This window comes from Pelecanus crispus, chromosome 4 (assembly GCF_030463565.1).
Source record: "Pelecanus crispus isolate bPelCri1 chromosome 4, bPelCri1.pri, whole genome shotgun sequence".
Taxonomy (NCBI): domain Eukaryota; kingdom Metazoa; phylum Chordata; class Aves; order Pelecaniformes; family Pelecanidae; genus Pelecanus; species Pelecanus crispus.
In genome coordinates this window covers 68454265-68478030 of record NC_134646.1, presented here as the reverse complement: position 1 = coordinate 68478030, position 23766 = coordinate 68454265, and the positions used below count along the sequence as shown (strand labels likewise).

The following is a 23766-nucleotide window of genomic DNA, read 5'->3' as shown; positions in this document are numbered from 1 at the left end:
GTTTTGCGCAGGCAGTTGAGAACAAAAAGGGATTTCTGTGGCAGCATGCAGGCCAGCGCGCCGTGTGACAGGCTCAAGCGCACGGGCGTATTTGCGCGAGCGTTTCAGTTAGCGTGGCCTGGCTCCGCCGGCCCGTCAGGAGGCTGTCTTTGCACCTAAGCGCTCGTCTCCCTTACAAATACCTTTCCTAATCTGTTTCACAGGCAACTGGATTACAACCAGATCAGCTGTATTGAAGACGGGGCATTTAGGGCTCTGCGCGACCTGGAAGTGCTGTAAGTATTCCTGTATCTCTTACTTGTAGCAAGAGCTCGGTATCTGGGGAGTGCTAATGTAAAAGCTTATCTACGAGCCGCAGCCTGGTGTCAGGATGGTCTAGTGAAAAGGTGTCTTAAAATAATCCGCTGTGATGGGCTATAAAATGGTAAAAAAGATGTGGAGAGGCAGAGATACTCCTTTACTCTGCAAGCCAGCCAGCCATTAAACACAGTTTAAAAAAAAAAAAAAGCAGATGGCAGATACTGTAAGAAAAGAATCTATTTCCTTTGAAAATTGGGGGGGCAGTATTAATGAATCCAATTAATTTTGTAAATTATCCATCACTGTTGAAGGGCTGAACATTTTCAGGATCGCCTTTGTTGTATACTCTGACATCAATTTGGTCTTCCACACACTGTTTAAGGAACAATATGCTATATATATTTGAGAAGCTGGATGTTTTCAAAGAGGTGTTTTTCTGTCAAACACTACTGTCATGTGCTAAGATGTTTAGCATGTCCACGTTAACTGCTTTTTTTAACATTTTCAATTTTATGTGTATACATACATATCTGTGTAGAAAAATACCTTTTTTATGTCGCTGGAGGTTAGTATTGCAATACTCTTTTGCATACTTTTTCTCAGTGTCTCAAAGTGGCCATCAGTGAGGATAAAGGTAACAAAATTATCATCAGTGACCTCTGACCTGAAAATAGGTACTGTAATGAGCAAAGTGCCGCAGTTCGCCAAGAATCTGAGGCACAGGACACATTCCTGAAATACTTGCTCTGTCAGTCAAGATGTCACATTTTTTCTGGGCTTTCTGTGTTAAGAGAAATGAAAGAGTATGAGTGAGTTACTTCGTGGTAGTTTGAATCACACTTGGTAATTCACAGCACCTTGAGGGGTGAGGAAGGGGTTTGGTTTGGGGGGCTTTTTTTTAAGACGGAAGTAAAGAGGCTTCTTTGGCAATAGGTAGCGTCTGCACGTCTAAGAAACTAAAGAGTGTGTGAGCTGCTGGTGGTAAAGTTTTTTATTATTAAGCAATACTTGGTCTTTCTTATGAGTGAATGGATCTGACAGCTAAATTTGATTTTAGCGCATTGTTAACTTGCTGGTATAAAGCCACGTAAAATGTACTGTAGGTTCAATATTACACCTAATTGTGAAGTTCATGAATTGTTGGTTCTCTGTCAGTAAACCTGATGTTCTGTGAGATTTTTATCTTTGGAACTCATATATATGACAGAATAACTTTTCCAGTGATGGCTTAATCTGGTTATTATGTTTTTTAATGCAAGTCTTTCTTTACAAGTGAAAGTGTTACATGTATATTTAAAAAAAAAAAATCAAATATTTTCTGCATTTTTTAATGCTTGCAATTTTTAGTGTTCTAAAAAGGTCATCCTTGCCAGTTGAAGTCAGTGGTAAAATTTTCACATCAATTTCAATGAATGCAAAAAGGGAAAAAAACCCTGTTAAAATAATAGTCTGCTGGAAAAGTAGGTAGAATTTTGTGAATGAATATACATAGAATATTAACATTATTCAAATATACAATTAAATGTTCACTATCTGAATTATGTGATAAGCAATGATGTAGAGATTAAGTTTTTAAAAAATTGAGATAGATATTTCAAACAGTACTGAAGGGTTTTTATCTAATTCAGCTTCCTTTCCAATATAGCTTAAAGAATGAAAGATACGTAGATCAGACCATACTATATATGCAGAGTAGTGTATAAGACTACATATTTTGTTTTCATTTGTAGTTAATTATTCTATCTAAGCACAGAATGTGTCTATTACTTCAAACTATAAGGATATGATAAAGCTTTTAAATAATCTTTAAAGTTACCTAGGTTGTAATCCTGTTCAGTGACAGTTTGAAATGTTTACCAAAGTAACAGGTCTTACATATTGCTTTAATAATTGCAGAATCTTAGAGGCTGTTACTGTTAAAGATACAAAATCAACCTGAAATCTTGACAATTCTGAAAGACGAAAGCAATTATAGGTGTAATCCTCCCTGTGAATTTCTGTGAAATTTTATTTTTCCTTTTTCTCTTTTTTTTTTTTTTTTTTTAAAAGGGAAAATCTGCTGTACTGGGGTAACGGTGACTATGGGAAAATACATAGTGCTGTCGTATTAAAAAAATTCAAGTACCTAAGAAATTAAAAAAAAATGTCTTTCAGTCATCACACTCTTTGCAATAATATGTAATGCTTAGGTAAAAGTATTGAGCCAACTGTTCTTTTTAATTACATCTCTGTAATGAAAGCAAGCATTTTCACCATTAGATAGAAATAGTTAGGAAAATTATTTAATTCCTTATGTATCCCTTATGCCTACTCCTGTTAATTTTCAGTACCCTTGCAAAAATAAATTAATATCTCACGTATACATAATAGCAAGGCAAACATCAAACATCAAACATCTGAAATTGAAAATTAAAACATTTGTAGATATAACAGCTATGGAAGTATGTACTGATTTCCATTCCCATCATTGAAAAGAGATGCTTTCAAGACCTTGTGAGAAGTCGTGCAGAAAGAACTATGGGAGCTGTCATTTACCATGTGGACATTGTAAGAAAATCCTCCCAAGATTTACTGATTGTCATTTACTCATTAAGGCACCTTCTGTGGATATACCCACTTGGCCATTTTTTGTTGTTTCATTTTTGTTGTTTTGAAAATGGGCATGATTCTCCCTTTTTCTTCCTCTTTTGATTATTCTCCTCTTCATTTATGTACCCTTAAGGGCACACAGGGGAGATCCCTTATGCACAGTGAAGAAAACATTTAGGACGTGGAATGAGTAAGCACACAAAGGTAAAATACAGCACATTGCACCAGTAATTAATTGTTTGGTTAATGTAGAGGTGTATAGCCTGATACTGTTCAAGGTGCTGTGAATTTACCTTTCTGTGTTTCAGGATCAGAGAGTACTTAAAAATTTACTCAAAATGAGCACAAATTACACTTTGTGCTTTAAAACAAAAAAAGAAAAACCAGTTCTTACTTCAAAAGGGAAAAAAGGGTTGGTCAGTGGGCATTATTATTTATTAGTGCCATAGTTACGTGTTTAAAATCCCAGAGCACATTCTCTGTTCTGCTCAAGTGAGTAATCTCTAAGTCAAAACTGTAAATTCTATCTCTTGTTTCCTTGTTCTGGAGTCAAGCTTGTTTGCGTTTTATTTGCAGCCTAAAGACAATATTTAACTGCAGAATCGTTCATAAAGTTTCATTATCTTTACGAACTACGCTTACTGAGTATGATGGGTCTGTGCTAGCCAACAACTGGCTAAGATTTGTTCCTAGTTCCTAACTCTAGTTCCAGGCACCTTGTCTAAAATTTAAATTATCGATTTGCTAAAGTATTAAGATTTCTGACTCTTTCCATTGTATGGCAGAAGCTCCCCTACTGTTCATGCAGCTCTGGATCATCTATAGCAACTCTGTTCCATGTAAAACCTAATTACAGCTCAGAGTTAATCTTTTCCTAAAATTCTTGAAAAACCAGGCAGATCTTGTACTTGTATCCTCTGTCAAAAAATACGGACTCGCAGAAGCTAGAAAAAAGACCCCAGGGTCCTAGAATCGAGGCGTTTTCTCCAAGAACCTCTTTTTCACATCAGGATGACAAGCTTAGCTTGTTCTCAACATTGGTGGAAGCTCCGTTTGAGTGCATTGTAGGTTACTGGGACCTCAAATTACTTAGGATTATTAATGGAATAGTCAAATCACAGTGTTTTACCAGGGATTGAACAGGGAGGAAGGGTGTATCTAAAAGCATGGGTTTTTTCCCGATACCCATCCCTAAAAACAGTACACCGTGATCTTCATTAGCTATGCCTTTTTTAAAAGTGGAGTAAATGTGGCGTAACTGTAACATGTTAATATGCTTCTTCTCGACTTCGCAGTACTCTCAACAATAACAACATCACTCGACTGTCCGTGGCAAGTTTCAACCACATGCCCAAACTCAGAACATTGTAAGTAGTCCCACTGAAGCTGGCTGCCATTTTTGTGAGTCCAGTATATCGCTTGTACCTCTACCAAGTTTTGTCAGTGGTCTGTAAATACGTATACAGGCGAAGAAAGCATAAGCTCATTAAAAAAAAACTGAGGTATCATGAGGTTGATGAGTGTGAAGTCTGTGTGTGTGTGTGTAGGGTGGCTAATTCAGAAAGGTAAAGCTAACAAGTGACCCCAAAGCTGATGCTTGGGGCTCAGGAGATAAAGAAGCAGTTGCATCCTTTTCCATCAGCTTTTTTAGGATGTGGGATGGATAAGTCTATGAAAATGGTTTCATGGCCTTTTCCCAGCTGGATTTTCCAGAGTCGTGTATTCAGTCACAGAAAAGCTTCACTTTCTAACAAGAAAGATGAGGGCAGGGGGGATTCTCTTTTGTATGTTACAGCTGTATAGAGAAAGAAATTGATGTTTTTTGAAAGTCAAAAATTTGTTTTACTTTGAGCTATTGAATGGGTCACATTTCATTTAGGAACATGGAAGAATCTTTGATTGGCTGTCAGATGTGATAAATGGGAAATCTTTATGCTTTTATTACTGTACTGCTAGCAGACCTAATTAAACTAAACTGGCTCTCCAACATTCTTTGTAACATAAAATTATAGCATCATCCGGTAGTGCTATTATAATTAAAGTTGTGTCAGCATTTACAATAAGGTCCCCATTTTTAGAGGTTATGACTTTCACAGAAGAACACTTCAGGCTTCTAAAACAAAACACAGTGACAAGAGTGTGTATGCAAGTGGTACAGTTTGGGGTTATTTCTTCTGTATGTTTATACTGAACTAAGAATAAATGTATATTGTGTTGAGTGGCAAAACCAGAATATATCAAGGTTTAGTCCTGAAACGGATTTTCCAGTGAAGTGGGAATCAAAAAGGAATGGGATGTTTCTATCAGAGTTCGAGCGTAGCTGTTACTGTTAAAGAACGACTTTTACAAAGTAACATTTAACATTTTCTGTTACGCACGTTGGGTTGCACAACTGTTTTGAAATCGGTAGGGCTATTCACTCGAGTTAACATACCATTTGTAACTGAAGAAACTTCACGCAGGTGAGTAGTTCGGTTGATTTCATAACAGAATTTATCCATTCTTGCTTGGACAAATACAAGAGTACCTAAACAGTGCTGACCATGGGCTTTTGGTGGCCTCAGTTCTATTTTGAGAACAGAATTTCTTTCCATTCTTTCGGGTCTGAGACTTGGAAACATGAATGTCTGTACCTCTTTCAAACCTTCAAATACAGTTTATATTCTGAACCACAAATTACAGTGAATCAAATTAGCAACATTTACATTTTTTTGGTGGGATATTTCATCTTTTGAAAATTTATTTTAGAAACAAAAGAAAATGGACACACAGAGTCCTAGATTATAGCTGTAACAGCCCATTTGCAGTCAGAACGTGCTTATATAACTGTATTGGTTTCAGCGGCATTAGTTCTGATTTGCAATGGTGTTCTTGCCTACAGCTGGCCACAGATTGTACTGAATGAGTGTGCTGTGCTGTGAGCTATATTTGCAAAGCTCCCACCCAAGAATTAGTGCAAGAAAATACACTGCCTTTAATTTCTAGTCATTTATGGGGGGGAAAAAAAAAGTAAGTTAGTTAAAACGTTTTGTTTATGTTGGTTACACATTTCGTGTTGCTTTACAGATTTTCTTTTTAATGGTTTAATTAGACCCGTTGTCTAAATTCTGATTTTCTTCCACTTCCTTTCCAGTTATTTAGTTAGGATTGAGCACATCAGCTAAAAAGGACCAAAATGACATTACTCTGTTATGGATGATTCTGAGTAAGGATTTGATTTATAGCTGTGGACGTCCTTTTCTGTAGTTTGAGAAAATGTAAGAGCCAGAGAAAAGTAATTTACCTAATTTAGTGAATACATTTGTCTGATATTTTATCAATGGCAAAGTGCTTTTTGCCACTTGGCAAGGAGCCATGGTCTTGTGTCGGACCCTGCCAACAGAGGCGACTTACTTAATTCCATCGCTTGCTGCCATTTGGTCTTTTAATTTCAGGCATTGCTTAGAACGTAGGTCCCTAGGAGCCAAAAGCAGCTAATCCCCCTTTCTGTGATGAAACAAAAAGAGAGGAAATCAGAAAAGGGATGTGAAAGAAGGTGTTTTATATTGAGTTATTACTCTGTCTTGTTCAGCAGAAAATGAATATGACCTGTTAAAGGGATTTTGCAGGCTGTTTCTATAGAGACTAATAATGGTCAGACTTACAGATACATCTAATTGGAAACCACATCTTTTATTAACTCTTTTTCCTGACAGTATATTATCACTATAGGGTAATTTACTTGAGACATTTTTGCCTTATTCACTATTCGTACAGATCTGGACTAAGGAGTCCCAGGGCAGCTTTCAAGCTCTTGTGTGTTTACTTCTTTCTTTTAGACAAGAGAAAAGAAACTACAGATAGGTTACTTTATTAGAAAGCTGCCTCTTTTCTTCCAATTAATTAGACCACAAATAAAAAAGTAGTTTTGCTGCTTGTATAGTTTTATTTATTATCATTTAACTCCCAGACTTACAGTGAAAGATGTGAAAACCTGATCCCTCATTAACAATTTTTGTTAATAAATTGGCATAGTTGCTTGCTGAAGGGGGCAAATTGGTTGCTTTTCTGTTTGTTGTTCCTAATTTGAAGGTATTGACGTGTTTCTCTCCATGCAGTCGTCTTCATTCCAACAACCTCTACTGCGATTGCCACCTGGCCTGGCTGTCCGACTGGCTGCGGCAGCGGCCGCGGGTGGGCCTCTACACCCAGTGCATGGGGCCGTCCCATCTCCGGGGACACAACGTAGCGGAAGTCCAAAAACGGGAGTTTGTCTGCAGCGGTAAGGGAAACGGATTCACTCACCGAGTCCTGTTTTAAAACACACCTACCAACGGCTCAGGGTTGCTAGGCTCGCGTGTTGACTTTTGCTAGCTTTTGCATAATCCGAGCTTCAATGTTCATTAAAAAAGAAACTAACCATTTTTGTCGCTATTTGTATCTTGTGTGGGGGTGCTTCTGTCCTTACAAATTTTGTGTAAATGCTGCATTCACATAGACTATATGGCCTTCTAAAAGTATAGTTACGGGGGAGAGATGCGGGAAATGAAATAAAAGGTGCACTGACTGAGAACACAAGACCTTTAGTAATAAGGAATTACTCTTTTTTAACTTTACAGGTTGTTGCTTTTTCTTGTTGTTATTTTCTGCAGTTTAAATAATATTCTGAATCCCTAAGTAACTTTCTGACTGTTATTTGTATGCTTTAGTGCATCAGATTATTTTCTGATATGAAAGAATGAAATGACTAACGGTTTGTTACTAATCGCATTTTCTCTATTCATTTTTTTTTCCTTTATTCATATCTTCTAGATGAGGAAGAAGGCAAGTTTATCTTTCTTACTTAAATATTTTTAGATTCTAATTGAAAGTCTTTTGTAAACTTTGACTACTGTTTCAAGTTTCCTCAAACACATTAAAAACCAGCTGGAATACAGCTATCTGTCTTTTCAGCGATTCAGAAGGGTTGTTTCTACTGGTTGATTTTCTGCAGACCCCCAGAAGCTTATTGCCAAATAAGCCAAAATTTGCACAGATCTATGCTTTTAAAAGAGTTTTATGGACAGCACAGTGTTCTGTCCTTATTAAACAGCCTCTGACATCAAAGTGTAAGGCACTGCCATCTTCGCACAGCAAATGCTGACAGTATTCTTACCATTAATTCTGCCTTTATGTACACTTAAAAGGGCTCCTAACAAGATCACTTCATGTAACTTATTTGTAAATGGTATGGCTGCAGAGCCCAAGTGTCAAGAACAGTTTTATAACTTGGTCATTATAATGCTGATTTTGAGGAAGGGAATAACCATGTTTTCTCCCTGGATCACTGTATTTTTGTTTAATAAAAGCAGATGAAATATTTCCTGCCTGTTAGTATAAAAAAAGTAGTACGTGATACTAGTTTTGGCAGCTGTTTGTACTTTTGCAGCACATACAAAAATGTGAAATCAAATGATTATGTTGTAAACTACTGTCTCAAAAGACTAACCTTTTCAGTAATTTAAAACTTGAGCAGTTGTTATTTGAAGTATTAAGTAGGAACAGCACTGGCTGCAACTTATATTATCAATGTACCTTTCCTATGTTAATATATGACATTAAATACAGTGAGAAAGTTCTTAGATTAAGTTGTGATTTCATAGTCAAGAAGTTTTTTTCGCTGAGAATCTCAAAACAGTCTCCAGCTTTTCTTACCTTAATAAAAAAAGAAAGAAAAAGAGGGTTTCATGCCTTTCTCATCTCTTTGTGCCTTTCTGTATCATTAAAAAACAGCAATTCTGTATCATTAAATTGATACAAGAATGAGTGCATTAATATGAAATGTGCAGTCTCTCTATTTCCGGGAAAATATAATAAGTTGTTTACTTTCTAAAACATACCTAAATATGAAGTGATTGTGTTTAAATGCAATTATAAATGCCAAGTTTAACATAAAGCCCACCAACTTGGGGGTTGGGGGGAAGTGGTGTAAATTAGCCTTCTAAGTAAGAATGCTAGATTGTGGGAGGAAGAAGTCTGTTGAGCTAACAGAGAGAGTGAGAATATGAGCTGTGAAGTCAAAGCTTTTATTTATTTATGTGTTTGAGTGAAAACATCAGAACTCCAAAATTGGCTGTGAGTGATACATAACTGAAGGACTATACTCAAATATTTGCCAAACAGAACATAACTAGCAGGACACCTTCAGTTTTTGTAGCAAAGTTCATTCATTTCTGTTTACATGCATTTTTAATACTACACAAAATTCTGAAAACTAAATAAATCAATAATTGGTTTTTAAAACCACAGAATAAATAAAATACACCTGAAAAATGGGTCAGACTTAGTCTTCTTTAATAAGATGATTTTGAATGCAAGTTGCTAAAGAAGTTGAAAAATGATGTAGTGCTAGCACAGTAGTTGAGCATTTGTCTTTCATCTCTCAGTATTGTGTCAACATGTTCCTATTAATTGGGTATTTAAGTTAATGCAGTTCAAAAGTATTGATGTACTACAATGTTTATTTTATAAGTTCTGCCTTACATTTTTCAAGGAAGTGTAAAATGTGATGTTTTACTGTTGAGGTAAACTGGACTACTGTTTGACAGTATTGTGCAAGTTTAGGAGAAACTCTTTTCCTTTGCAGGTCACCAATCCTTCATGGCTCCCTCTTGCAGTGTCTTGCATTGTCCTACTGCATGCACCTGTAGTAACAACATTGTGGACTGTCGTGGGAAGGGCCTTACTGAGATCCCAACAAACCTTCCAGAAACCATTACTGAAATGTGCGTAATCTGACTTTTTTTCCTGTGAGCTTGCAGAAAACAGTTCTTTCCTATGTATTCATTTTTGTTACTTGTATAAATTCATGTATTATACATGGTACGAATTTTGGAATGCATATTCAAATTCAGATCTAAAAGGAATATGCGGGTATATGAAAATATTTAAGACATTAATGGTCTCTTATGAGTTAGTTTTGTATGTACTATTCACAATCCATAGTTAAAACTGCATTCTGAGTTGGTTTTAAAGGAGTTTAGGAATATTTTCTTTTCTGCAAGTAAGTGGCTTTTCACTGCAGGCTGTAAACCCCGTTGTCTTCAGAGCTTCTTGCTGTGCTGCTTTTGGCTGGGATAGAGTTAAGTTTCTTCGTAGTAGTTGGTATGGGGCCATGTTTTGGATATGTGCTGGAAACAGTGTTGATAATACAGAGATGTTTTCATTATTGCTGAGCAGCGCTTACACAGAGTCAAGGCCTTGTCTGCTCCTCACACCGCCCCACCAGCGAGCAGGCTGGGGGTGCACAAGAAGCTGGGAGGGGACACGGCTGGGACAGCTGACCCCAACTGACCAAAGGGATATTCCATACCATATGATGTCGTGCTTAGCAATAAAAGCTGGGGGAAGAAGGAAGAGGGGGATGTTCGGAGTTACGGTGTTTGTCGTCCAAAGTAACTAGTATGCACAATTGTGCCCTGCTTTCCTGGAGATGACTGAACACCTGCCTGCTGATGGGAAGCAGGGAGTGAATTCCTTGTTTTGCTCTACTTGCGTGCACAGTTTTTGCTTTACCTGTTAAACTGTCTTTATCTCTACCCGTGAGTTTTCTCACTTTTACCCTTCTGATTTTCTCCCCCATCCCACTGTGGGGGAGTGAGCAAGTGGCTGTGTGGGGCTGAGCTGCCTACCAGCGTTAAACCACAACACTTACCTTCAGGCACTGTATTCATCAGACTCCCTATTAGAGAAGCATATCTTTGCATGAAAGATCAGCAGCCTATACCACCCACAATAAGTATTCTGCTAAAGTGGTATCCTCAGAGGATAGTCTGAGAAAGCAAAAGTAAGGTGGTTGAATGGGATCTGTGGTATAGTCATCATGTTGATACCATTTGTTTGTGGATAGAAGAGTATGCATACTGATAAGGTTGTTTGACATGTCATATACAGCAGAAACATTTACAAAAAGTACAACAATGTCCTGACCATAGAGCAGAGTCATAGCAAAGGTGCTATCGGGCTTGTAGGCTTCAAGAGCGATGTGGCTGAGAGGTTGCGTGGGCACAGAAGGAAAGTTACTGCTACTTTGTCTTCTGTGGCAAGGAGGAACAAAAGCAAAAGGTGAGCTTGCTGACAAGATGGGCAGGGACTCAGCCACATGAGCATCTTTTTATGCTGGGGATGGCAGAGGCAGTGTTTTGGAAGGGAAACTGGGAATTCCCTTTAGGGAAGTAGTGTGATAGTAGGTGTGCCCTCAGCCTGGTAAGGAGGTTCTGGCTAGAAGTAAATGAGTTAGAGAGAGTATTCAGAATAAAAACCTTGTGAGCATCTTGATGATATAAGATGATGTTAAGAATTTCGGGTAAGGGATGTGAGGGGAACAGATGCCTGAATTGAAAGGGAAGAGGTCTCCTGAACATACATCTACCTATCTGTTGTACATAAGATCTTCTTGAAAGTTTAAAAACAGGCTTCCACAATAACATTTTAAAAGATAAAGTAGAATTTTACAATTTCATGGCAATCTCATGGCTTGTTGATATCTGACCTGTGTTTTTGAACTTCACAGAATTGGAAGTGCTGTGGTTTCTTCTTAGGATGTGAATAATAATCATGTCTGTCATTTCATTGTTACTGCTGTTAGACTGACCTGGCTGACCCTACCTGACCCAATTCAGTCATTTGGCTATATAATACAACACTTCTACCTTTCACCCCTCTCAGAAAAAACACTCTGCTTGCAAATAAAGGGACTACTTCAGAAAATCCATGTGCAGTGCCGGGGAAGGCTGCGCAGACTGTTTTCATTATTTAGTTGCATACTGGCTTTTTACTTGCATATGTACATCTGTGTGCATAGAGAAGGGGGAAAAATATTACAAGAAAGAAGCAGGGAGTATGTCTCAAACATTCCTCGCTATATTTCTGCTGCTAACCAGTGCTAACCACTGAAAGGCAATTACAGACACTGGAAGACTGACTTCTGTATCGCTCTCTTCTAGACCTATATAGTGTAGTGGAGGTACATGCTGTTAACATCTGTACTCCCTTGAGAAATTCGGTACTAGAGATTGAAAGGGTGTTCCTGAATCTTTATTTTCTGGGTCATCACTCCCTAAGAAATGATAGGATGTAGAAGTTACTAGTTGACTCTGAATTCACTGTTAAAAGAAACGTGTATAAGGTAAAAGCAAGTGGGAATTTACCAGATGGAGAGGTGTTTTCCACTGATCTGTTCACTATACTTTCTATATAAGAAGTGCTGTTGAGTTTTAAGCATGGACTGGTATGATCTTCAGCAGTTTATTGGCCTGGAGAGTAAAAGCAACCATGTAACAATACATCCAGCATTTGGCTAAGCATTTAACTGATTGCTAACCAAAGCTGAATGTTTCCTGCTGGACTGGGCAGTGTTCAAATCCCAGAGTGAGACCTTTGCACGTTCTGAGATCCATAATCCATTAATATAGATAAATATGTGTGCGTGCTCATATAAATATGTACTGTATATATACTGTCCTACAGTGTATATTGTTTATAGTGATACAGTGTAAGCTATCTGATACCTGTCTGTATTGTATCTAATTTGTAAGTGCTGGCTAAATGAAAAGCAGATCACAGTATTTTGCACAGTTAAATAACATCATTCATGCCATAAGACATGTGACCATACATTTATTCAAAATCTGGTGCAAGAAGAGATAGAACATTAGAAAGCCATACTTCAGTAATTATTTTATGTTAAAAAGATATGTACCAGTGAATGCCAGTGTGATGAGAAAACTGGACTTCAATGATTGACTTAGTTTTTGAGTAGAGTAGACAGAAGGATTGAGATATGATTTGAGCCAGTGGTAGGCTGCACGTGCCATGCAGTGAGAACAAAACTTTAGAGTTGAGTAGAAGGTAAGGAGAGAACTGTACAGGAAAAGAAAGAAAGAAAATAAGGCACATGAAAGGCTCTGAAACTGAGGGATAAACTGAGTGGAAGAATTAGGGTAGAGGATCTTGTGAGTATTTGATGACAGTCACATGACCTTTGCTGCTTCCTTGTCAACAGGTTGAAGTGGAGTTGAAATTTTCACAAATAAGTGTATTTCAATGGTTGTATGGGGAAAGCTTTACACTGTACTAATTGCTTTAATGTGAGGAAAATAATTAGTGATAGTTCTTTTATGATTGTCATGGGTGCAGGTATATTTACAATCTTAGAATTGAAGAGAATGAGAGAGAGAGAAGAGGTTGGAGAATGGGTAGTTTATGGCATAAAAAAGGGTTTACTGATAATGAAGTGAGGGAAGTCTATGAGACTGGATCAAACCAGCACTCCATCCTGGCCAGTGGCCCGCATCAGTTGTCCCTGAAGAATGGTTTAGAAACAGCAATATACAACTTCAGAAGTAAAACACCAATAGGACAGATATTTTCCTTGCTCCCAATGTGTGTTGGGGTTCTTTTTCTGAAACTTGAAAATTTGCATAGCTTTCAGGAAAAAAGGTTTTCTTTGAAACATCCAATCTGCTTTAAAGCCTACTATGTTCTTAATCTTCATGTTATTTTAAGCTAATAAATTCTGGGAGAAGGGGTTGCACTCTAAATCTTCCAGTTTAAAATATAGTCTTTTAAAATTTCATTACTTTGTCTTTGTAGAGGGAGGGAAAATGCATTCAGGCTCATAATTTGTCCTGCCACCTTCTATTTTGCATGCCACCCTCATTCATCTCTTCTCTAAACTAACTGTTCCATTCAATCTTTTTGGATGCCAAAACCTTCCATGTCTTATTAATCACCTCTTTTTGCTCTGAACTCCTTGTTTTCTAAATTTTTTTGACCTGCAATGACCAGAGTCAAATACAATATTCCAGATGATAGTGAACCATCACTTCATATTAACAGAATTTTTCTTTCATTTGCCTTTTGCAACCTAATACTCAATACCTAAATTGCTTTCTTTAACTGCCTGCACACATTGCACCATATTTTCCATTGAACTAGTCATGAAGAGTCCTAGGCCTTTTTTCTCAGCTCTTAAGAGTTTTGTCAGGAACCACAAGTTCATAGATGTAATCCTATTATTCCATCCATAGGCATTTCTGAACATTGAATCCAGTTGTATGTTACTTTTTAAAGCTGCTCTATGAAAGACTTCAGTCCTCTGCTTTTAACTAACTTCAACATGCAGAAAGATTGTGACATTCCTATATTGTTATCATACAATAAAAAGTGTTTTAAAGCTTCATTTTTAAAGAAGTACTTTGCAACTGTTGCTTATAGCAACCTCTTGAGATTAGATTAGAAAGAATGATTGTATCCCATAAAATAATCTGGTTTTTCACTTACTCCTTATGTGATAATGTTGTCAGTATGCCAAAATGGTAGCTGACAGTAAACATTTGAAGAGATGAGACCATGCTGTCACGGCAATGTTGAGAATGCTGAGGAGCTGCTGAATGCAAGGCAGAAGGGTATAGTGAGCATTGTATTTCCACCATCATTATACAGTTCCCACACACATGGCTGTATTATCTTAATCACCATTTTAAGCACATGCTTTGGCAGGAGCTCCCTAGTTCTCAGGGAGAGAGGGAAAGAGAAATGTGCTAGTTCCCTGTTGTTGTCTGAAGGATGTACAGGCTTTAACAGCCAAATAATTATTTATTCACTCATCTTTATAATGCTACCATCACCAGATTCTTGTGCACAACACAAGAAAATTGGCATTATACTAATATTTTACATGCGCCAGATATTGTCCAGTCTTTTCAGTACTTTTCCATATTTGTCAATCTTCTTCTGCAGTTTCAACTGAACATTGTCATCTGATCTTCTAAACATACTTCATTGGCAGGAACGTTTGAAAAATCCATAATACTTTTGAATTCCCTAACCCAAGTTTCTCTGGCCTGCAGTGTTGTCACCTGTTTATAGGCTGTATTTGCAGAATCCAGTGCAGACTACTACCAGCCTGTCATGTTACGCTTCAGCCAACTTCATGGTCTACAAACACCTTTGGTGCTTACATCTTTCCTGCCTTTTGTCTTTGCTTTGTTGTATCTCATGTGAATAACCTTTCCCGTGAGGCTGACATTAAACTTCCTTGTCATCCCTCCTTTATAGAGTTGCTTAAAATTTGACAACTTATTTTTGTGAGATTTCATGTTTCCATCCATTTCTGCCTCTTATTTCTTTGTTCTTATATGGATAGCAGGTTACTTTTAATAAGAATATAATCCATATTTAGTTTTTGAAGGTCCATAATCCCTTTTTTTTTGTTTGAGGTTCTTGTGAAGTTTGCCTTCAACACATACTTGTGGTTTTGTGATGTTTTGCCATGTTCTCCATCCATTTCTTCCATCCTTTCTCTCTGACCTCATTCAACTCCTCAGTACCCTATGAAGCACTGATTTCTTTCTCTTTGCCCAACACAAACTTCCTTTAAATAAAATGTTGTCTGATCTGTTTCTGCACAAAAATACTTTATATTTGTTACATTGTCAGTCCATCTGGGACAATGCTGCATAAAATCTAAGTGGTATTAATAATGTTGTTATTCTCTGTCCTTCTGGTGTATATAATTAAACTGCAGGTTTAAAGCGTGCAATCCATGTGGACAATTTTATGCTTTTTTTTTCCCCAGGGGGTTCATAAATTACCTGTATCTAAATAATGTGCTAAAACCCCCTTTAAATGGAATATTGAATTTCTTAAGTCTAAAACATTGGCTCAACAGTTTCTGTTGAGTAAAATTTTGCATGTTGAAGCTCTGAGTTAGCTCTTTGTGGAAAAGTAAAAGAAAAGGCTTTCTGTTCAGAGTCTAATACTGATGTCGGGACTTTGCATTGCCTTCATAGTTCTTCTGGACAACTGTTTTGGGATGACATTTTCAGACAGTAGGAGCTGTCTTCTCTGCTGATGGCTACAGCTTCTGTAGCAGCGCTGGCAAGGAAGCTATGTGCTTGTACTGCGCTGCAGCCTTCACGTCTCTGAGTTTGGTGTGATAGCCTAAACCACTGAGAGAAAATGAGTTTGCACTGGTAGCTGAGGTGGTTGAGGAACGAGCAGGCATTTTGTGATGGTAGGACCGGGATGAGGCAGAAGCCAGTTGCCGAAATGCTGTTTCATTCCAATGCAGTTGGATTTACTGGTGACCGTCAGGGTGTTGCCGAGAGGGTCTTGTCATACTGCTCTGACTGACTTGTCAGTTGGTACAGAAATCAGTTGGCTAAAACTAGCAATTCCCGTTGTGTGAAGTCAATTAGCAGGCAATGCATTGTCTGCCAAGTGCCTCTTGGGAAGATGCCTTCAGTAACAGGACTGCTTATCTCCAAGTAGCTGCCAGTGAAAATGGAAGGAGAATAAAGCCTGTGGTGTCCTCTCTTTTTCCCTTCTGGTGTGGTAAAGCTCAGAGCAAAATTAAGTATTCAGCATCTCAGTAAATGTAATTCTTAATGTTTATTGACTTAGTACAATCGTATCTGTACCAGTTACGCTCTTTCTACAAACTTAATTCTCCCCTTTATTATCTAAATAAACTCACACACAGCTAAATAAGAATACCTAAGCTTTTCTTTTCAGGGTCCATCCAATCAATGCAATATTATTTGAGAAAGAAATACTTCATATTCCATATATACTTTAAAAAACAAAATAATTGGCTGCACACCAAGACTCCCCCAGTTTTAGTGCACCTACTAATTCTGCAGGAATTCACAGAATTAAAAAGGTGCACAGATGCATCTTTGCCTCTGGGCCAAATGCAAAGGTTTCAAACCATGAGTGACCTGCAGGAAACATTTTGGGTACTTTAAAAAATTCACAATAGCCCTATTATTTTAATGTCTGTATTGTAAATGTTGTGAGGCAAAATACATTGCCCATAAATGTTACGTATTAATAGTCTTCAAACTTATTTAGTGTGCCTTATTTTAGCCTTTTTCCATTGACTTAAGCAAAGCATGATACATTATTCATTCATTAGAAACATCATAATTTGAGTTGACTTGGGTTTGTTGTTTAAACCTCTTCCCTTTTCCAGAAATTTTTATGGGATGCTCTTTCATTGGCATGTTCAGTCTATTGAGCTTAACCAACTGCAGTGGTCTAATGCACCTAGCGCTTTGTTCCTTTGTCATACAGCTCATATATTAAGGGCATTAAAGGTCGTTCTTAAGGTTGAAAACTGTTACTTTAATTGGTTTTGGAAAGTATAGCCTTTCTAATGGTGATAGCATTTATCAGCCTCTATGCAGGCATTCCTTCCACATTTTAGTTTTTCAGCACCATTAATCTCTTTTCACTTGGTTGCATTTTAGAATTCACCTTCTGCGTGAAAATTCTTTGAATGATCGGCAGAAATAACTCTGGTTCCCTTCGAATAGAGACTTTTTGGCACGTGTTCAAACAGACTATCAGAAACCTTACAAATAGTGACCCAGCAGCAATTCTATTAATTGTACTGGTACCTTCTCTCAGAATGGTGTAAGTGACAGGCTCTTATTTCAAAAGAAGAGGCCAAAAAGCCATTAATGAGCTAGACTGCTTCGTGAAAATGCTGCTTTTACATCATTCTTCTGATTTTTTCTTCTCTTCTGTGGCTTGAACTACCAGTCAAAGTGGTTCTCAAACCTCTTTCCTTACTGTAGTATTATGAATAAAAAAAAATAAATACAATTGCAATAAGTGCAATGGGAAGGGAGGAATTACCTGCTCTAATGACCACAGCTTTGTATAAATGATTATTTAAGCAAATAAGCATGGAATTAAATTAATTTTTCTTCATTTTTGTGATATTAAAGACATTTAAGTAATCAAAGGAATGACTTAATTAAATTTGCTGCTTTTTTAGAAGGCTAGTAGTCACTACCTTGGTGTTTTGGGGAAGAGGAAGGTTTGCTGGAGGGGAGGGTGACTGGAGTGTTGCCACTGTTAACCAAGCAACAGTTGTATAAATAATTTTAGTCTTTGTAAGGGGCAGAAAAGACCCTAAACCACATAATATATGAAATGAAAAAAACATGTAGGAGTCAGGAGTTTTAACAATTCACCTTCATAATCTAGTGTAGTGAAAAAGTCACTGACTTCTTAATTACTATGGCCTTCAAGATAAAGTTGTTCTTTCTTGTGAGTGGAGCTTTCTAATGTTTGAATGCCGAAACTAGAAGCTGTACGGTTGTTTCTTGATAACCTTACTTACATTTCCCATGATAGTTTCCTAATTTGTCTCCTCAGTCTTGTCTCACCTTATCTTCCTGATTTCTACTATTTTTCTTCATGTTTTCATCTTTCTCCATCCCATTCCCCCTTATACTTTGTTTTTGTAAGTCTGTTGATTAATGATTGTGTATTGTGCCAAGCACTTAACTACATCTTTGTGAGCCGTGTGTTATTAAGCAGGATTAAAAGCTCCTGAGATTGCTTCTCACAGTACCACTCAAATTATATTAAGGGAGAAGGGGGGAAAAAAAAAGGGAAAGTGGAGAAAGGGGAAAAAGAAGAAGGAAAAGAGGGGAAAGGAAGTGAGATCTGACAGAATGGAACTTGACAGATACAGTTTAACCAAGATAGAGTGACAGGTGACCTGATCACACTGTAGACACTGGGGAGGTGCTTTGCGTAAATGCAGAATTTTATTTGAGAACTGGGAGCTCTACGTATGTATCTTTTACAAGCTAAGCTTGGCATGTGTACAGTTTCACCATTTCTGTTGTCTTTTAAAATTCATCTTTAGCTAAAAGTCCAAAGTACAGCCTTAAATAAATAGCTATTGAACAGAGATTTTTACACTGAGATGCAAAGATGCTTCTAAGGATGACCTTTTGCAGAGAAAAGTCACTTGGCAAGGGTTTAGGAACATTTACTGAAGACAGTTCAAAGACACACATAGCAGGAAAACTCTGAAACGTCAGAGATAAGGCAGCTTTCTCTATTTTTAGCAGCTTAAAGTGTGATTCGGCTGTCTGCAGTAGCCTGACAGAAATGAAAGCAAACCTTGCATCTGCGCAGCTTGAAAGCAATGGGTCCGAACACTGAGGGGAAGATGCAATAAGTTACGAGACATTAAATTGATGTTTGTTTTCCAGTGTCTGCATTTGTTTCTGCTCTCTAGTTTAACTCAATACATTGGTCTTTTTAGGACTTATACAGAATGTTAGCTCATAAGTATCTTTTACCTATTAAACAGGTAGGCTGTCAGCCAGAAGTCTTGCACATCCAGTGAAGTTCTGGAAAGGTTTTGCCAAGTTGGTTTCTGTAAATACACATATGTATACATAGTCATTGGTCTTGTTTCACTGTGTATCATTAAGTTTTTTAGTTAGTTGCAAGAATCCTCTATAAACGTATTTATCTTTTTCCAGAAAATGTGTTAACTTTCCAATGCTATCCTAAATATATAGATCTCTTTGGTCTTACTGTTCAAATGTTTCACAGCCATTTAATTATTCTTACGGCTTTTTTTGAAACTTTTCTGATTTATCAAAATCTTTTCTTAATTCCTGAAACAAATTCGTACAATACTGCCAGTACATGCAGGTGTCAAGTGAAAAGATGATGTCTACTTATGAATACAAAACTTAAAATAATTATTATAGTATTCAGTTGCTTATGAATACTGATACATACTTTGGTCAGTAGGAAGCCAGAAAAATGTGCCAGTTTTTGAATTTTCAGAAATTTCCAGATTGAAGTGCATTAAAAGATACATAACTAAGTAAGGAGGTGTTACTAAATCCCCCTTTGACAAATTCACATGATCTGACTAATATTTTCTCAGGTCTTAATCTAATATTCCAAACTTTTGAGCAACTTCATATAGCTGCCATGCTTTTAAAATTAACTGTTTTCATTTATACTTCTCTTCAACTGTACTTCATGTGTACCTTTCTTCAAATCTTCTCTCATCATCTTCTCTTCCCAAAGGTTTTTAAGACCAATGTTTTTAAGACCAATCCTGTTTAATGCATTGGAATTAACATTCAAATTTTTTACCAGTGGACTGGGGTGGCATTCTGATTTTTCAGTGAAATATAGATCTTTTGCTTCTGTTTTGCTTAAAAGTTACTGCATATGTATGTCCAGAAGTTTCTATCAAATAAGGGTACATGACTTTTAGATGCATTATTAGTAGTTACAGTGTATTAGTTATACACTTATCTTTTCCCTAGAAGTTTGTTCAAAAGAATTCACAGGAGTATGGCTTTACATATGGAGGAGGACCAAAGAAGAATCCCAATGAAATGGAATATCTGGTGCAAAACAGCTCACATGAAACTAAAATTTTAGTATCAATATACACTGTGACTGAACTTTTCCACATTCTGCAGCACCTAATTTTACAGGTCATCCCTGGCCCTGTTTAGTCTGCTAATGCAAATACGGCCATTAACTTTGAAAATCTTTACATGAAAATAAAACTAATACTACTTCATAGTTTTAATAGAAAGGTTTTATGACTTGCTACTCCCTGTCATAAGTGACACTCCATTTAGACTGTTCATCTGTGGCATCAATGATGTGAACACAGTTGTCTCTATATACTTTTCTTTGATCGTGGGAAGGTCATTATTTCTTAGCAAAACCAGTATTTATGCCCATTGCAATATAAAACAAAATGGTTTCTTTGCTTTATCAAAAAATGTAGAAATTTGCTAAAATCTTAACATCTTTCATATGATGTTATGCATATAAACACACAATAATTACATGTGAGTAACGAAAAATGCATTATCCATGAGGCAGTGTATTGAGTAAATATGAAACAAATTAAAATTGGGCAAAGAAATCTATTGAGGTATTAACTTCTTTACCTTAATAATTTAATTTGCCAATACAGATTCCACTGAATTACATTTACCTGCTCCTTGGGATTCCCACCTTAATATTTCTCAGGCAAAACTTAAAATATATTCATTTGACTGCCTCAAAAATAGATGGTTTTGCTAATTTGATAGCTAATCCTGTCTGCTTAACACACACAAGAGAAATGATTTGTCATGCTCTTACTCAAGTATCTTCCTAATCTGAAAATTACTGGTAAATCATGTGGCTTTATGCCTTTTTTTTTTTATGACTCTCTTATTTTAGTTGTCAGACATTTTTGTAGGTAGAATATTTAATCTGTTCTTTATTAGCATGTGTACTATGCTGCCATTGTTTATATCTTTGGCTTTCTTCATACCCTGTTGTCCTATCTTAAAATCTAATTAAATTCAGGGGACAGAGGATAATTTCAACAGTCCAGGGGACATAGAGACACAGAATGCAACTGGACAAGAAACATGTGAAACCAGTGCTGGTTTCCAGAGACACTGGAAGTAGGTACTAGCCAGAATGAACACCGTTCCACCTCTGGGGGGGGTTGTGCAAGTTTCTGGTGGGTATTGAAGTAGAAGAGGCACCTTGAGGGACCTCTCTGTACTTTGCCAAGGGAAAGAAAATAACTCAAGCATGGAATAAATGAATATTTTATACAGCATGAAGGGAAGCTGGAGAAGGCCCATCTAGCTCTTCCAGAAAAACCCTCGTAGATCTCTGACAGCTGTGCCACACTCCAAAGGTGTTGTTACTCTTAGATTTTATTTTCACATATGGCTCTTCACTGCTGGTAACTTTTCCTCAGCAATAATGTGAGTGAAATTACTCTAAAAGAAACTATGGATACTGACTTTTCACTATTTTGTGTTTCATCATCAATGAAATGCTTTCTTTGTTATTTACATGTTGCTAAATACATGGTCCAGTAAGCAGCAAACACTTGTGAAAAGTGTTCTCAGTTAAAAAAAACTTCATTTAGATTTTTGTGGCAAATTTATGGTGTAAGTCCATGTATTGTTTAACAGGTAGTTAACTCCTGCCACTCTGTTGGTCTTGCATGATGATGGGATTCTCAAGCTAGCAGTGTTTCTGCTCAATGAGAGCAGGTTGACAAGTCACTGCTTGTGATAAGCCAAGAGTATAGCAGGATTACATTTATTTTTTGTGAACTTAATACAGTTACCCTGAACAGCTCAAGTAGTTTTTGTGCTATAACAACTCTCATCAAAAATAGGCTAATTAGAGAGGCTTTAACTGGACTCTAGGTGACTCAGGGTAATTGCACGAGAGCCACAGTCTGACAGATGCCAAAGTATTGAGCTAATAGTTCTTTAAAAAGTGCTGCATTTTGCCTACAACCTGAATCTGTAACAATTAAGGAATGTAAAGGCTATCATTATTTCAGAGCATGAGATGGCCTTTTCTGTGATGAAAAATTAAACAGATGCAGGTTTGGGACTTGCTTTTGAGTAAATGCAATGAATTGTTTAATAGCTTTAGAATGACAATTCTTGTTACTTTTTTGATGTAATGCAGACTAAGGAGTCATCTGTCATTTACAGTCAATCCCCTGAGGAAATACTTGATAGAACAATTAGACTGGATGTGAACAGTTTGGCAAGCTTTAGGGCAACATTGACAGTGATTCTTTATATGCAAATATTTAGGAAACTGTCAACCAGATTTATTAGTACACAGAATTAGAGCCTGAAATTCTAAAGTGCAAGTAATATAGTCGTTCAAAATACATCTTTTGTTTTGTTAGACATGGATGATATCACAGATTTCAACAGAATTCTTTTGCTGCTAAAGTTAGAAGTGACATTTAGTGGGTATAAGCACTCTGGAGGTGCAGTTGTTGAGAAAGAAAAAAAGGTATGTTGTTTAATAGCCTCAAGGATTCCTGTACAAAGGGAGATAGTTACTGTTTCCTTATTTTAAAAACAAACAAAAAAACCCCAAAAACCTGGCAGATGTTACATATGATGAGAGATGCGTTGGCTGTGTATTGCAGTTCTTCAGATTCAGGAGCTGCAGTGAATCCCATCACTGAAATCTATTTTCTGTTTTCTGACAGCTGTTTTTGCCATTTACTTTAAAAGCAGATGGGGAAAATGCAAAGAAGAGCTGTCAATTTTATTACCATGTATAATCAGCATCTGTGCAATACATCAGACTCATTGCACAGCTTACACTTTCTTCTCTGTAGTAAAAATTCTTTTGGGATTTCTTGACAAGCTTCTTGCAGACTTTTCGTAAATGAGTAGATACTGGAATTAAAAGTATAGATTAATTAACTGCTAATGCCACTATCGTATTGACCAAATTTACTTAATCGAGATGTTATGTTCTGATTGTTTAATTATAAAATATCTGGCTAATTCACTGCTCCATATTAAAATTTGTGTTTTCTTAAGGAAGATGTTTTAATTTACTTTATTGTTACGAAATACTGGTTTTTAGATATATTTCTGACCCCTTAACATGCATTTAGGTGCAGCACATGTCTGTGCAGTGTTTTTTACCTTTCTCTACTAAGCAGGCTTAGTATATTGTACCCCATCGGCATGATTTAAAATAAAAATGATCTGTAGAGAACAGGGTGTTCTTCATTCCCAGTCTGCCCTCTTTCCTGGTGCAGAAGTCTTTCATAGAAATGACTTTTTATAGTGGGAAAATAAGCTAGTTTAAAAGTGTCAGTATAAATAAGCATGTTGTCTGTCTCTGTAAGTGCAGAAGTAGTAATCAGTAATGGTGTGCTGCAGGCTTGTAGTAGAGAACAGCATCCTCCTCGGAAGCGTCGAGTGATTTACATGTCACAGGGCTCTCTGGGGACCAGGGCGGGAAGAATCCGTCTACTGGCTGGGGACCTACTATGATTTGATTTGATTAGGTTGGAAGTCACAACTGCAGAAGCACCTTTGTTAGAATAGTAGGCGGTTGTACATTACAGCGTCCGCAGTGATTAGCAGGGGGGAAAGATTTAGAAAAAGAAATGTTCACAGTACATTTCCTGGATAGGAGAGATTAGGGAATGGTCTTCAAAAAAGGTTTCAACCAGTTTGGCAGTGTTACAAGACAGTAAAACACTTATGTATTGATTCA

General features: G+C 37.0%; 1 protein-coding gene across 5 annotated transcripts in view; it reads left to right on the top strand.

The window, feature by feature from the left end:
- SLIT2 (slit guidance ligand 2) overlaps window positions 1-23766 on the top strand; it is a 270822-nt gene that overhangs the window by 169239 nt on the left and 77817 nt on the right. For 2 of the 5 annotated variants that reach the window (XM_075709781.1, XM_075709779.1), the window contains exons 6-9: window positions 204-275; window positions 4185-4256; window positions 6987-7150; window positions 9494-9632. In XM_075709781.1, the coding sequence (XP_075565896.1) occupies window positions 204-275; window positions 4185-4256; window positions 6987-7150; window positions 9494-9632 (447 nt within the window). Of the gene's footprint in view, window positions 1-203; window positions 276-4184; window positions 4257-6986; window positions 7182-7680; window positions 7693-8383; window positions 8396-9493; window positions 9633-23766 lie in introns of all 5 variants that reach the window. The other 3 variants (XM_075709780.1, XM_075709777.1, XM_075709778.1) reach the window with 3 other exon arrangements.